Source organism: Amblyomma americanum, chromosome 1 (genome assembly GCF_052857255.1).
Source record: "Amblyomma americanum isolate KBUSLIRL-KWMA chromosome 1, ASM5285725v1, whole genome shotgun sequence".
NCBI classification, from domain to species: domain Eukaryota; kingdom Metazoa; phylum Arthropoda; class Arachnida; order Ixodida; family Ixodidae; genus Amblyomma; species Amblyomma americanum.
This window is the reverse complement of record NC_135497.1, coordinates 290,763,518-290,779,569: the sequence shown is the minus strand read 5'-3', so window position 1 is coordinate 290,779,569 and position 16,052 is coordinate 290,763,518. Positions and strand designations below refer to the sequence as shown.

The window sequence follows — 16,052 nt, the reverse complement described above, 5'->3', positions numbered from 1 at the left end:
TGCATGCCCGCCTTCGACGGCCGCAAGAACCTGTACACGCGCCGTGAGCTCAAGTTCCGCGAGCGTACCTTTACGGTCGACTTCGAGGAAGACCAGCGGAATCAGTAGTTCATCGTCAAGATCCAGTACGCGGCCACCGTGAATCTGGACGCGCTGCACGCGGACTTCGACAAACGCATAAGCCACGTTCTCCATGAGGTCCTCCAAGCCGTGGACATCGTGCTGCGGCACGGACCGTCGATCAAACCCACGCCCGTCGGGCGGTCCTTTTTTAATCCGCCGTCCCCGAACGACTACAACATACTTGGAGGTGGCCGCGAAGCCTGGTTCGGCTACTACATGAGCGTTCGGCCCGCTCAGTGGAAGCCCATGCTCAACGTCGACATGTCGGGCACCGCCTACTACGAGCCTCTCCCCGTGACCGACTTCATGTGCCAGCTTTTCATCGAGGGCCGGCGCGAGATGTCGGCCAGAGACTTCAAGGAACTGCGCGACTTCCAGTACGTTCGCCTCAACAAGGAGCTGAAGGGATTGCGCGTCAAGGTCACCCACCTTCCATACCCTCGGAAGTTCAAGGTGGTTCGCGTCACCAAGGAACCAGCCAAGCAGCTCTTCTTCGACATGGAAGACGGCTCCTGTTTCTCGGCGGCCGACTACTTCCAGAACCTTACCACCGCCTCCGGTACCCGCACCTGCCCTGCATCCAGACAGGCAGCGCGGCCCGCCCGGTCTACCACCCGCTGGAGGTCTGCGTGATCGTCGAAGGGCAGCACTGCAAGAAGAAACTGGACGAGAACTAGACGTCCGAGATGATCAAGCATACGGCCCAGCCACCGGCCAAGCGTTTCAACGAGATCCGCCAGTCGGTGCAGGACCTGGTCAGCAGCAGCGACCAGTGTCTGCGCAAGTTCGGCATCAAGATCAGCACCAAACCGGCGCAGCTCAGGGGCCGGGTGCTCGACCCGCCGTCGCTGGTCTTCGAGAACAGCTCCATCGGCAAGCCCCGCTAGGGCACCTGGGAACTGCGGGCCGTCAATTCTACAAGCCAGCCACGCTACCCGCTGGACACTGCTCAACCTGAGCCGGTTCGCGCAGCGAGACAGCCTCGACAACTTCGTCAAAATGCTCATCCGCATCGGCCAGGAACTGGGCATGCGCATCGAGCAGCCGTTGGACGTGACAACGACTAATGCGAACCGCAAGCCCGTGCGGAACATCCTTCCCGAGGAGCAGCGCAGGACTGCAAGCCTCGAGATGGTCATCAGCGTGCTCGCCAAGAACACGAACTACGCCGAGATCAAGCAGGTAGCCGAGACCGAGATCGGGCTGGGCACCCAGTGCGTGATGGACAACAACGTGATTAAGAACTGCAACGCCGCGCTCATAAAAACCTCTGCCAGAAGATCAACGTCAAGCTGGATGGCATCAACAACAGCCTGCTGCCCAAAGAGAAGCCGAAAATGTTCCAAAAGCCTGTGATCATCATCGGCGCGGACGTGACTCACTCAGCGCCCGGGGACATCAGAGGCCGTTCATCGCGGCGTGCATTGGCAGCTTGGAATCCATTCCGTCCAAGTTCCACGCCTCCATTCGAATCTAGATGGAGAAGTCCGCCACCACTTCGCGCCTGGAGATCATCAAGGACCTCAAGGACATGATGAAAGACATGCTGAAGGCCTTTTACCGTGCTACCAGGCACAAGCCGGAGCGCATCATCTTCTTTCCAGACGGAGTGAGCGAGGGGCAGTTCATGGAGGTTCGCAACCGCGAGGTGAGTTTCGAATGCAAAATGATTTTTCCGCGCATCTTTTGTTGGGTTGTTTACAATTGAAAGAGGCAGCAGCATATTGCCTCGCGGATTCAACATCGAACATAATCGACTTCGGTAACTGATGCGTCCTAATGTAGATAAAAATGCAACCCACCACAGCGCTGGTGTTCATCGTACCTGTCTTATACCGTGTTGCATTTTTATCTGTCAAGAATTACCTGCTAGCCCGATCAGGCACGCCTTCAAGTTTGTATGGATTCTACCAGGTTTCTATAAATACGATAAAAATTTACTCACAGCGCCATAAGTTTATCCTAACTTTGTGCGAAGGACGACGCTTCGTAGCTGTTGGACTGTGCACGATATGGTGTTGCCCTGCCCATCCCCTGTTTCAAGCTCCAGAAGCAGTGTTTAATCTATTAGCCGACCATTTCAGGAGTACAACTGAGCCGTGATCTTTTTTCCAGGTGAGCGCCATCCGACTGGCGTGCCAGGAGCTTTCCCCGAACGAGACGTACGAGCCGGCGCTGACCTTCATCGTGGTCCAGAAGCGCCACCACATGCGTTTCATGCCCGCCAATGACCGGGACGGGGTTGGCAGGTGCCGCAACGTGCCGCCCGGCACCACCGTAGACTCTGCGGTTGCGCACCCATTCGACTTCGACTTCTACCTCTGCAGCCATTTCTGCCTTCAGGTGCACAGTAATGGAATGCCGTTTAGGGCACCGAGTGTCAGTAGTCGGTACTTCTAGCTGTATTGGCTCACAGGTTCGCAGAAACTCCCTAATGACGCAGAAACGAACTGCACGTGCTCACAACTTGCCAGTGCAACATTAAGCAGACCACTGTAGAGGCAGTGACATGGAGTATGGGCGCTTCATATACACTATAGAGCAGAGGATGACTGTTAGCTCTAGGCCCCATTAGCAACTACGCATGCACCAACTTTGATATTCCATTGCGCAACAGCCAGTAACGGGTTCCCGCAAAGTGGGTTGTGTTTGGTTTATGAAGGTTTAACGTCCCAAAGCGACTCAGGGTATGAGAGACGCCGTAGTGAAGGGCTCCGGAAATTTCGACCACCTGGGGCTCTTTAACGTGCACTGACTACGCACAGTATACACGGGCCTTTAGAATTTCGCGTCCAGCGAAATTCGTCCGCCAAAGCCGGGAACGGGATGTGTTCCAAAAAGGAGACCACAGGATAGTAACAGATTTTTAAGACACCCAAGTTCATCGTCCTCAATATTATCAGCCCAACTATGCCCAGTGCAGGGCAAAGGCCCCTCCTATGTCTCTCCAATTAGCCCTGTCCTTTGACAACTGCTGCCATCGTATTTTGGAAAACTCCTTAATCTCAAACGGCCACCTAACTTTCTGCTGCCCTTTGCTACTCCTCCCTTTTCTTGGAATCCACTCAGTTGCCCTTAAGGACCCGCGGTTGTCTTCCTTTCGCATTACATACCCTGCCCAAGCCCATTTCTTCCTCTTGATTCCTGAGTTAAGACTGCGTAAGTCTTGGCGGGGATGTGACGCGATGTCTATCGTCTGCAACTAGGACATCATGCTGCGGTTCCGCGGGTTTAACCGCCCCGTGGGGTCTGTGGTGCAGGGCACGAGCAGGCCGTCGCACTACTACATCGTGTGGGACGACTCCAGCTTTACGGCGGACGAGCTGCAGAAGCTGTGCTACTACCTCTGCCACACATACGCCAGCTGCTCGCGCAGCGTGAGCATCCCGGCGCCCGTCTACTACGCGCACCTGGCCGCGTACCGAGCCAGGAACCACGTGATGAGCAAGGTGGACGTGACTAGCTCGAGCAGCGACTCGTCCGGAGGCAGCGCTGACTCCGTCTTCATCAGTCAGTACTTCGAGGCCGTCAAGGTGCTCGAGACCCTCCAGAACGCCTGTACTTCGTGTGAGGAGGCCCACTGCCGGGTGAGCGATGCTCAGTTCACTGAGCTGTCACGACGTCTTCGTGCCATACGAAAGTATGGCATGGTGGGTGTGTAACGTACCATAGTGGCTTACGGGATATGAGATATTGTTCTAGAGGGCTTCGGATTTGGGTTGAACACCTGCTGGTTCCTTAGTGTGCACTGCGATCGCATGACACACGGGTGTCTTCCCATAGCCACTGTGCCCTCACGGCGGATCAGTTATAGGAACAATGTAAGCTATGTGCATAAGAACCAACGTCTAGAATGAGCGTTCATTGACAAAAAAGTGCGCTAGACAGTACCGTTAGGAAACTTGAGTCTCGTTGGCAAACAAAACGCGGAACCTAAGGCGTGGACAGGCTGGTTGCCCACAGTTAATACCATCAAAGCTCCTGCATAAAATAATTGTGGGATGTGTCGACGAAATTTCGAAAATTCCTGGAAGCAAGGTGATATGTCTTTGGAGAATCGTTACAATCCCTGCGGCGGCCATTTTCGAACAATCTACGCTATTTTATCGCATTAAAACGACATCCACGTAGCTGGATTCCACTTAGTTTTCTCGGGGCGCAATTGCGCAGATGGTTCGAATTGAGCGCCGTAGAGATTGTAGCGCCTCGTCAGCTGACGTTGCATTTGCACTCACCTTTCCAGGCACATCGCGTGCTGTTGCGGTTCAGCGGGAAGTATTTCTCACTTTGCAGGGCATCCCCTCTTGCCCTTGGCTAGGAACTCGCTGTTGGCTGCAACCACCAGACTGTACTAAAATTTTCATTAGCTAGACAATTCATTTTATGTCTTATGCCGCGGCTGAGTTTTTTCTGGTTAACACCTAGTATAACGGCATCTTAAGGTACTAAAATTCCAGCATTTCCTCCCTCAGTTAAACTATGTTGAGAAATTCACTTAAACAATTGCTTAAACAACGTCACATAATGGTCACGACGTGAAACTTTATTTGCTTCTTTAGTCAGGTAAGAATGCAGTCAACAAATTTTCGCGAAAACCTAATTTTTTATGTCTTCATAATTCTTAAAAATTAGACCAAAATGTCGACTTGAAATTCGCGAAATTGTCTTGAAAGAAGAACGTTGCTCATACCTTCAATTCCTGCCTTCCTGGGAAGCACATCTAACGCCCTTGCAGTTCAGCGTTACTCTGATTTCATTTTCGAAATACCTGGCCTAGGTTATGTAGGAATGACTTTCCACTCCTTTAATGCACGGTAAATTTCAGCGAGTCTTGCCACGTGTAAGAGCGTGATCAGTTTTGCTGTTAGGCCCAGCATTACGCTCACCAGAGTATGCCCCGCTACAATGCTTGTGTGGGCGCATCATGCACTCATGAAACACTCTCGCGGAAGAGGTGAGGACCTGCCTCTTGCACTTAGCGAAAGCTCGTGAACGTAACGTGAGATCGTTAAAGGCCCCGTTTTCCAAAAAATCTTGTATTTGCGTTGTCGGTGTCATGAGCGTAAAATCGTGGACATGGCTCTTGCAGGTGGTCTCCAGAGAGCAACCTCTTGGAGGCTGGTGGGCCACCTAGGTGACGTTAAGCGTTACGCTATCGCGTCATACCCTTAAGGCGGATCTTGTGTCCCCTCCGATTTTTCTTAGCGATTTATGCATGGAATCCGCTAATCATTAAACTTGCAAAAACTGGCCTCGCGGTAATTTGATCATGTACAGATCAGGAAAATGTCTTTCGATGTAGTTGTGCGCAGCCTTCGCGTGCATGTCTTATGTTATTCGTGTGTTCGCCCTAATATTTTGTTACCGCTGTAGTTGGCGATGCTCCCGGCGCGGGAAGCTGTGTTCTCAGCATGCAAGCTGGCAGTTTGAATCAGTGGCATAACTATATGCTTGCACGTTTTGTTCCAGGTCTTCAGCAACAAGGCAGACTTGTCGCACCATTTTTCTTTTTTGTGTGCAGTGACATGCATTTTCTTGTTTTTGTTTGAGCTTTCAAATAAAGTGACTTTTGCTTTTGGAATCACTGCGTTGCTTTATTCACAACTGGCCGACAGTAATTGAAATGACTCCAGTTCCAGTGAGCAATAGAGGCAGGGATTAACAGTAAGTAAAAAAGGAAGTAATTATTCAGCATCCACTGTAGCCATATGGCTGCTCTTGCGTGGATGCTAATAGGCAAATTGCGAAGACAATTACTGCGCGATTTCCTTCCCCCCCCCCCTTCTCTGCTGTCCGGCTAGCAATTCTTGTTAGCTCTGATCCTCGGATGTTTCTTCATAAACAGCGGAATTGGATGGGTTCATTACTTCCTTTTTAGCCGTATGGCTGCCATTATTTGACATTATATAATATCAAATTAAACCTTCAAAACCCTTCTCCACCTTTGGGACTTGGGTCTGCAACGATGTAAAACTTCTATCAAGACAATAAATAGCTTTTCAGCAGTTTACAAAGGTGTGCTGTAGCAAAAGTCCACACGTTATGTGCTACTCCCGCTTGCTCCAGGTACGTCGTGCAAAATATATTCGTTTTTGTGTGGGACTGTAAATGTTTCCTCTGCAGCCTTTTGATCTTCCCACCCACTGTTCCAGTGTGGCGTTCGGGACTGCAGTGATTGCTGAGTCGTGCTGAGCCCTTTGTTTTGTGATAAAACCCCCCCACCAGGAGCTAAGCTGCAACCAGATGACCAGCACTGGCTGATGGAATGGGCACACGCCGCCTCAGGGGCCCTGTGCTAAGGCTCTACCTTCACAGCCCTCTTTGATCAAAAGAGCAATAAGTTTTTCACTCATTCAGTTCACCAGATGACCAGCACGGGCTGATGGAATGGGCACACGCTGCCTCATGGGCCCTGTGCTAAGGCTCTACCGTCACAGCCCTCTTTGATCAAAATAGCAATAAGTTTTTCACTCTTTCAGTTCTAAGACACACTTTTGAACTTATTCCCATATTAAACCATGCCATGCTTACCAAAACAAGATTGAAAACTTCGCTTCATACCCTGTTTAACCGGAAGTAAAGCAAAGCTTCAGGGCTTCATACTTTTTGCAATTGGATTGGAAAACATTTATTCGTCAGAAAAGGCAGAATGCAGACGATCCATGCTAGGTGGCTATCAGTCCATGGCTGACAGCGACCTGGGTAGCCCATTCAATGACCCGGGTTTGAACTCCCAAATCTGAGCTGACCAACACGGCCTCCCACTGCTCGAGAGTAGGAACCTGTATTAGAGATTTCGGGGGCGGCTCCTCTTTACAATTCCACAATAGGTGATCATAAGGGGCTAAATCACCACATAATGTACATGCAGGGTCGTTTCACCGGGGTAGAATTTTGACAACAGGTAAGGCGTCATGAAGGATCGCGTCTGGAGTCGCCTCCAAGTGGTCTCCTGCTCCTTATTAAAGGCTTTGGCTGGAGGAGGGAATATCCTCCTTTCAAGTTTAAAATGATTAGTAATATCGTTAAAAGATGATAGGTCGTCCTTCGAAAAACTCTCAGCAACGACAGCGTCCCCTCCTCGGCTGACGAATCCTCGAGCTGTTATGTGCGCCGCTTCGTTACCAGGGTTCCCCGAGTGAGCCGGGACCCATATCAATTCAATAATTCTGTCTAAGTCTTTGGTTTGACCCAATATGCTCATTGCTGCCTGAGAAATTCTGCCCCTCGCATAATTGTGTATTGCAAATTTAGAGTCGCTGAGTATGGTAGTAGCTTCTGTGTTAATGATAGCAAGGGCGATTGTCGCCTCTTCTGCCGTTTCCGAGGATTTCGTTATGGTAGTGCCGGAGACTATCAGTTTACCTTGCGTATCCACCGCCGTTAGTGCGAACGCTTGTTTCTGGGGATATTCTGCGGCATCTACATATACTGCATGTTCATCTTGGTTGTATACGTTGTGTAGAGCTTTTGCCCTAGCCCTTCTTCTCCCCTCGTGGTGAGCAGGATGCATATTCTTAGCTAGTGGCTTAACTCTTATTACCTTAGCGATGCGTTTAGGTATCTGTTTGGTATCTTGGGGTGGCAACTGTATGCCTAGTCCTAAACGATCAAGTATGGTTATTCCTGCTTTGGTGCGGGAAAGCCGGCCTCTTTGCATTGTTAAGTGTGCCTCTGTAAGCTCGTCTAAGGTGTTGTGTACTCCCAAGCCCAGAAACCTTTCGGTGGAGGTGCAGTTCGGTAGCCCTAATGCTACCTTGTATGCTGTTCTAATCATAGACTCTACTTTGGCTTTTTCACTACTGTCTAATTTTAAGTATGGGAGTGCGTAGACAAGCCTGCTTATTGCAAATGCTTGTACTATTTTGCAAAGTTCTGTCTCCTTCACTCCCTTCCTTTTGCTTGCAATTCGTCTAATTAGTCTTACCGTCATATTGACGGTTGTCTGGAGTTTTTGTAGTGTTTCCTTGTTCTTCCGGTTCGACTGAAGGAAGAGTCCTAGGATTCTTATAGTTTGAACTTCCTTTACAGGGAGCCCTTCCACCCAGATTTTCAGTGGAGGCGGAGGTTTGTAAGTTTTTGCTCGAGGGCCCCTTGGTTTGTATCTGATTAGAAATAATTGGGACTTGGAGGGCGAGCAGGTTAGCCCTGCTTTACCCGCCTGGTCTTGTATTATGTCTACAGCTTGTTGCAGGGTATCCTCTATCTGACCATCGCTGCCAGTTGTGGTCCATAAAGTGATATCATCTGCGTAGAATGTGTGTTGCAGCCCCGGGATGGCTGCTAATTTAGAAGGAATTTTAATTAGTGAGAGATTAATAAGGAAGGGTGACAGGACTGAGCCCTGTGGCGTTCCTTTACCTCCAAGTGAGATAGAGTCTGATTTAATCTCTCCCACTGCTATCTGTGCCGTTCTGTTACTGAGAAATGACTTGATGTACTGGAAAATTCTTTCCCCTGGGTTGATGTCCGAGAGATTCCTTAAGATAGCATCGTGCGTGACATTATCAAACGCCTTGTTCAAATCCAAGCCTAATATGGCTTTAGTTCCTCTGCTGCGTTCCATGTCTATTATGTCTGCCTTGAGTTGCAGCATAACATCTTGGGTAGAAAGATTAGCCCTGAAGCCTAGCATGGAGTTAGGGAGTAAGTTATTGTCCTCAGCGTATTCTTGTAGCTGATTGAGAATTATGTGTTCCATTAACTTTCCTAAGCAGGATGTTAAAGAGATTGGGCGTAGATTCTCTATACACAATTTCTTGCCTGGCTTTGGAATGAATGTAATCTTTGCATGTTTCCATTCTTGTGGAATGTTTCCGTCTGTCCAGTATTTGTTCATGAGATCAGTGAGTGCTGTCACTGACCCTGCGTCCAAGTTTCTATGTGCTTTGATAGTAACAGCGTCAGGCCCGGCTGCAGACGTGGTGCGTAGTTGCCCCATGGCAAGCCACACTTCCGACTCCGTAATCTCAGCGTCCAAGTCCTCGTTTGGTGTTCCCTGATAGTTTGGCAGCGGTCCATCTGGAGTTGTGTTTAAGTATCGATCTCGTAGTTTCGTTAAGAACTCCTCTGTGGTGCCTTGATACTGATGCACTAATCTCATAAGTTGACTTCGTTTAGTTGATTTAGCCTCTGTGGGGTCAAGAAGGTGCCTTAGCAGATGCCAGGTTTTCCTGCACTCGAGCTTGCCATTCATGCGGTCGCAAATTTGCTCCCATTGTTTGTGTTGAAGCTCTAGAGTATATTTTTCAATTAGTATCTGCAACTGTGCAATTCACTTTCTAAGATTTTTGTTGTGTTTGTTCCTCTTCCAGCGGTTTTGCAAGCTGAAATGTGCTTCCCACATATGCATTAACCTAGAGTCAGTGACTTGTCCTTCTTCCAGGCCGATGTCAGCTGTGGTAGCCTTAATGTCCATTTTTAGTGATTCCACCCAGTCCCCGAGATGTTCAATTACTGGGTCTGTGCTTTCATCTTTCTGTCTTTGTTCTCTTATTACCATGAACTTGTCCCAGTCCGTAATTTTTACTTTGTTGAAGACTGATTTATGCTTTGCTGTCTCAAAGGTGGTAGATATAATGTAATGGTCACTACCTAGCGTGTGTCCTGTGTTAGTCCATGTTCGGTTTTGTATGTTCTTTGCCAGGGTTAGGTCTGGCGACGTGTCTTTACATATACTGTTGCCTAGTCTCGTGATTTCTTGGGGGTTGTTCAGGACAGTTAGGCCTAGATTTTGGACCACTTGCCATACCCTGTTGCCTTTGGGACCGGCTCTAGTGTATCCCCATTCCGGGTGTGGTGCGTTAAAGTCCCCTTCTATTAATAGCTGGGCTTTAGTCGCTAGTTTCAGAGTCTTGATAAGTAATTCCGGTATACCGGTACCCTTATCTTTGGGTGGGCTATATACATCAAGCAGAAACAAATTTGTATCTCCTCGTTTCTTGGGTAAAATCTCAAGGAGGACGTAGTCTTCCTTTGAACTTTCTATGGAGTGCTGTAGAGCAGTAATATTGCGTTGCAATAATACGGCGGTGGACACGCCCGTAATTGAGCCGGCATCACATCCTGGCGGAAGAAACGCCTTATAGCCCGGTAATTTGACAGCGCCACTAGCTTCTTGCAGAGCAATAATGTCTGGTGGACGTTGTTGTGCTTGAATGTGAAACTGCAGATTCCCCCGTTTGCACCGGAAGCCTCTGCAATTCCACTGCCATACCTCAATTTGTTGCGACGGGGCCATATTGGTGATCCACTCTTTGCTGTAATGATGTTAAGCTGTTCTCCAATGCGGTCAGCTTCTCCATCACTTGTTGGAACATAGACATTACTTGAGTTTGGAACGGTCTGAATTCTGCTGCTAAGGCATCTACCATAGCCTCTAAGTTTCCTACTCTAACCTCTAGGCTGTCTACCTTGTTTTGAATGCTATCCACTCTTGTAGTGATTGCATTAGGGTCAGATCTTAATGGAGCGGGCGTAGCCGGCTGCGGTACGTCGCCTGCAGAGGCTTCGGCAGCTCGTTTGTTTTGGGTATTCTCCGCGGGGGGAGGGGGTCTTAACTGCGGTGCGTTTGTCTGTTTCCATGGCCTCGCATGTGGGAATGGGTGCTTTAAGAGGGGCTTGCACAGGTGTTTGCTGTGACTGTGCTCTTTGCTCTCTCGAGGCCAAGACAAGTCGACGAAGCTCCGCCATTTCTTTAGTCTGGCGTTTTCCTCGTCACGCGCCTTAAGCTCTTTGTGGAATTGTTCTATAAGTTCCTTCTCCCGAGCGCTCATCTGTTGGGAGGCCGGATTTGGCCAGCTCACCTTTTTGTTGGTTCGGCTGCTGCTTCTGCCTCGGTCTGAACTTGTGCTCTTCTCTCCATCAGCCGCCCCACTCAGCGGCGGGAAGGAACTGGATCTATCTCTGCCCTGGTTTCATGTTTGGTTCCTGGCCCGGCTCGAAGATCGGTGCCTGGATCTCGGGTGATGCTCCACGTGATGTTGGGCCGCACCTTCCACGTGATGCTGGGCCGCACCCTCGTTAAGCCTATGTGGTTGTTGTCTCCGGACCACGAGGTGGGGCTTGCAATTCCGGTTCCCGGTGTGGTGTGCCCCATGGCACACGATGCAGTCGGGTTTACATGTGAGTGGCTCCCCATCAGGAGGTGCAGGATGGTTCTCGCCACATCGGTGGCACAAGTTGGCTTTGGCTCTGTAGCAGACGTCGGCTCTATGCCCGACTCTCCTGCAGTTGTAGCAGGTTTCGACTTGTTCCCGGTAAGGGTGCACATGGAATACGGATCCCCAATAGTAGATCTGGCTCGGAACTTTGTTCCCTTAGAATGTTATCTGGATCGTTTTTGAACGACCCAGCTGACGAGCGTCGAGGATCACGACACCCGGGTTGCGAGTAATGAAGCCTTGTCGGACTTCCTCCGGCGAGCTTCCGTCGTAGGCTTGATAAATGACACCTCTGACTGAGTCGTCTGGCGCTGCTACATACGTCGCCACTTCATAGGTGTGATCTCCAAGCTGGAACGCTTTGACTTCGGAGTACATTGCAGCTCGCTGGCATGCCGGGGTGCTTAGAGTGAGCGTGTTGTTATAAGATTTAACACGCATGGTGTCTTCAGTTAGTGCGGCCTGAAGAGGAACTTTGGCTGCCGCGCACATGGCGAGTTCGAGTTGGCGTGGCGCAAAGTCGTTTAAGTTCCAGCCTCGCGGACGGCAGACTATTTTGTAGTCGCTCTTTGGGAGTTGCGGTAGCGGCACTCGCCTTTTGATAGCGGGCGGCTTCCGTTTCTTCTTGGAAGGAACGCCGGAGTCATCGTTGGCGGCGCCTTGCTGCAGGCGCCGGGCGCGGTCTTGTAGGCGAAGAACGGTTTCCCATTCTCTGGACGCCAGCTCCGCGGGCGAAATGTCATCCCCCACGAAGGTGTAGTTCATAGTTGAGGTCGTGTGAGCGGCCGTCTTGCTCGAACAAGCGAGCGCAGGGCCCAGGGCCTTGAGGGCACGGCAGCGTGTAGAGAAGTCCGTGAGGCACACAGAAAAGGGCGTTGACTTGCCAGAACTGCTGTTCGCGGGTACGGGGCAATGCTCCGAAGATTTCCCAAAAACGGCAGCTCAGAGAATGCAGGATTTCCGCCAAAAGTTGGCTGTGAAGCGAGAGCCCATGTAGAATACGTCCACACAGCTCGGTGTCTTCGTCTTTTTGCAAAGGCTTTTCGCGTAAGCTGCGTATTCCGGTTGCGGCGACAAGGCTGTATTGAAATCTGTAACGTTGTTTCTGCTAACATCAATGCGAAGCATTTGGGGTTACATGGACGCCCAAGACTGCCGCAGGAAGTTAACATCATCATCATCCCTACCCTAATTTGGCCGTAGCCAAATTAGGCCTACGTGGCCAGTACTGCCAGGTGCTTTGCAGTGGTTCGACTATCGCGAGGCTCCTCCTCGAGCAGCATAAAATTGACAAAATTCACGGCACATTACAAGCTGCGTAGGCTGCCTACGGTTGACAAGGTCGTTTTCCATGGAGCTTGGCCATCGAAAAAGGAAAGGATATGCGATGTACCACATTTTTCACCTCAACTGACCGCTAGAAGACATGCTTACTTCAATAACACAACATTCAGACATTGAATGGGTCTCCTTCACACGCACGCTATGGCGCAGCATACTTATTATAATACCAAACAAAAACAATATATAAAGTAACGGTGCGGCCTGTCTGGAGGCACGACAGCAATCGTCGCGATTAGTCTTGAACTCCACAAGCACAAACGTCCTGCTGGCACGAAGTGTTAAGGGGGCCGGCATCCAAGTTGGCACCACTGGCTTCCAGCAAAAACCACTTTGTCTCAAACAGTCGTCAATTGTTTGCTCGGACACTTCGTGCTCCGGCTGCATCGTTGATTTCCATCACTGCAGTCTCGAGCGTGAGACGAATACGATGCCATGTGCACAAAAGTCGTCCGTTTGAATTCTTGTGCTTTGTGATAGTATAATTCTCAGGTGGCCACGTGTAGTGCGTTTCCGCGTTTTTTTGACGTCCGTCAAAGTCTGGTCGTACGGTAGCATAGACAGATGAGGAGCCGAGAAAACTCGGGAGCGGTTCATGAGTGTACCAAAGGTGACAACTGGAAACCATGGTGGTGGCGAAGTAGCTAGGGCTGTAGAGGCATCCGGGAACATTGAGACCGAGCGCACGCTTAGTCGGCGTCACTGGTGACGTCAATGTTGGCTGTTATTGAAGGCTGGCTCGGAATTCTAGGGGAGGGGTAAAATAGTCCAAGAACCGCCGGTATTCTAGAAGGACACGTTGCAGGTAGGCAGAGTAATGACGATCGACGTCCTTTCGGTTGGTGACGCAATGGGTCCGGAGCTTAAAGGAAGCGGTACCGAGGGTTCGTCTGTGTTCGTGGAGAGACTGGCGATCACCGCGAACGACAGCCGCTGCGAGAGGATCATGCCGCGTCCGCCATCACTTGTCGCTAGATTTCCTGCGAAAAATATAGGAGTAAATATAAGAAACTGCAGTGTCGGAGGAGAAAGGGTTGCAAAGGTCTAATTATCACCTGAGGACTCCTGTGATGTAACGTATTTTCACATAAGCGCTGACTGGAACAGTGGGTTGGCTCTGCCGCAAAGCTTCCACGACACCTATTCATGTTCGGTTGAGTTAGGGTATACCTTTCAGGGTTCGGTCCACTGGTTGGTTCACTGACGCTTGATTAGCGCTCACAAGCTTGTTAACTGTTGAGGCGGAGGGGAAACACTTCCGCCAATGCTTTCAACTCTTAATAAATTAAGCAAAAGGCAGCGAGAGAGTATTGATGGACGAGTGATTAAATGGACACTGATTTACTTCATGGTAAGGCGGAATGAAACAAGTCGGCTGGCCATGTCGCAGTATGTAATCTGAGTTCCAATGCAACCTGCCTCTATCCTACGATATGTTTAAGTAGCCGCTCTGCAGTATAGCATACCTGCATTTATGCAGGAATAGGGGGCTAGCGGGACGGTTCTCCACCGGTGGGCAGCTGGGGGCTCCTGGGCTCGCAGGTTATTGGGTCCTGTGTGGGGACGACGAGATGTCCGACCTGCGAGGCCAACCGTCGTCTCCTCCGGGGCGCCTAGAGGTCAACTAGTGGGCCGTGCTTCCACTGGCACCGACCGAATATTCTTCTGCCTCTCCTTTCTTCTTCACCTTTCCTTTCTCACCTAACCCTCCCCCCCCCATCTGCTTCTTCCTGCTCATCTCTCGCTCCCGCAGTCGGCTGCCTAGTGCTGCCTGATCCTGGAAATGTGCACACGTACCGTTTGTCCCAGCCACCACCGCAACCCCATGCCTGCCGGGTTCTGATTAGAATGTCAAGCGGCCGTTCCCGTACCCTTCTGGTACTGAACCTTCCGGCACTTGCTTTGGCTTGTCATAAACAAAATACGATACACTTACGTGTCATAAAATATGCTGTGCTCCTAGGTCGAGTAGTAGTCGAAGAGTGAGCAACTGGGAGATTAGAGGTTGGACACTGCGCTGGACGTTTCGTACATACGCGCTCTAACTGCACCGGATAGACCTAATTAATGCTAGAGCATTAGATGTGTCGTTCACGAAAATTTCGGTGTCGATCCGTGGTACGAAAATGCAGATGTCCCATCTGTCACGGTGGGCAGGTGGCAACCTGCGCCCCAGGTTGCAGGCAACCTGCCCATCATGGCAGATGGCAATGATATTCAATAAAATTCAGTGCTATTGCCACCTGCCCACCGTTGCACTGCGCATCAGCCCATTGGCTGAGACACAGCCTCCGGAAGAACAATGTGCAAAAATAAACCTCACGGGAGCTTCGGGAAGAGCCACCTGTCTCTCACAAGCTCCACAGGGGGCCATGTTTGAAACAGCCACCTGCAGGGGCAGTGGTGCATCGCTCGAACGCTGCTCCACTGCGCCAGTATTGTGGTATGAGGACTCCCCGTGATCTATGAATCTATGAGAGAGGATTAAATTGACTATACTTGCACATGCCCAAGGGATGAAAAAAAAAACTGTGTTTAACCTTGTGGAACTTCACATCACAGAAGACAAGTTTTTTTTCTTTGGGATAGTCTCCCGTCAAGCGGCATGCAGGAACAAAAAAAAGTGTTCGTGGTGTGCCGGCGCCACGACCGCAAAGCTGGCGTTCAAGGGCACGCCGTTTCACAGAGGTTCGTTGCCTGCTAGCGTAAGCGGCGTCTTCAAGTCTCACTGTTCGGTCGCATCTGTAGTGTGTGCCTGGTAGTGTGCCGTGTTCTCAAGTGTTCACAACTGACAATGTTTGGAGAACGTAATTTTATATCCGACTGCACCAGAAGGCTTGCAGAGAAGACTACAGCTCGGGACGTCAATGTGGCTGGGAAAAAAAGGTATTTTCTCGTGACCGCCTTCTTGGTGCCGCCAATTCAGTCGCTATCTCTTCGGCGAATCCCTGCAGGGATCTGCGAACAGTCCGGGACATGTGGCCAAGGAGCGTGTTTGGACGGCAACACCAGTGCTGTTGCCGCTGCGGACAATCCGTGGAAGTCTGCGGAAACCTGGCTGCGCGGCAGAGGGCGATAAGAGAAATGCAAGAAGAGAAAGGAACAGTGAGTCCATTGATCGGAGGTGAGAAAGATGTATAAATATGGCGGCGGTGGCAAGGCGGCTAGGATGAACGTTGTTGCCAGGCGAACGTTCTACCGACATCACTGTGGGCGGCAGTTGAACGCTGGATACGCGCTGGGGTGAACAAATACGGGAGATGTGGACGAAGAAGGACAATGTGGGTGGTCGACTGGAGGTGAGAATATGGCAGAAGTGGAACGCGGGTGAAGCAACAGTGGCGGCATCTCTACAGCTGGTGGCGCACCAGGGCCGTAGCTTGGAGGCAGCGGCAACGGCAGCTCGTCCGAGTTTGTGAATTGGCG

The 16,052-nt window shown here is 50.6% G+C and overlaps 1 protein-coding gene across 1 annotated transcript; it reads left to right on the top strand.

The window, feature by feature from the left end:
- The first annotated feature begins 809 nt into the window (after positions 1-809).
- Positions 810-14,254, top strand: LOC144118925 (protein argonaute-2-like). Its single transcript, XM_077651694.1, has 10 exons — positions 810-996; positions 1,046-1,356; positions 1,401-1,496; positions 1,601-1,771; positions 2,239-2,466; positions 3,384-3,710; positions 5,013-5,077; positions 5,213-5,257; positions 11,069-11,247; positions 14,169-14,254. Exons 1-10 carry the CDS (start codon positions 810-812, stop codon positions 14,252-14,254), a joined length of 1,695 nt encoding a protein of 564 aa, XP_077507820.1.
- Positions 14,255-16,052: the final 1,798 nt, after the last annotated feature.

Excerpts from the sequence above, each read along its gene's own strand:
- LOC144118925 (XM_077651694.1), top strand. The coding sequence starts at position 810 with ATGATCAAGCATACGGCCCAGCCACCGGCCAAGCGTTTCAACGAGATC. Across the intron at positions 1,772-2,238 it reads TGGAGGTTCGCAACCGCGAG|GTGAGCGCCATCCGACTGGC; the intron begins GTGAGTTTCGAA and ends TCTTTTTTCCAG. Across the intron at positions 11,248-14,168 it reads CGATGCAGTCGGGTTTACAT|GTTATTGGGTCCTGTGTGGG; the intron begins GTGAGTGGCTCC and ends CTGGGCTCGCAG.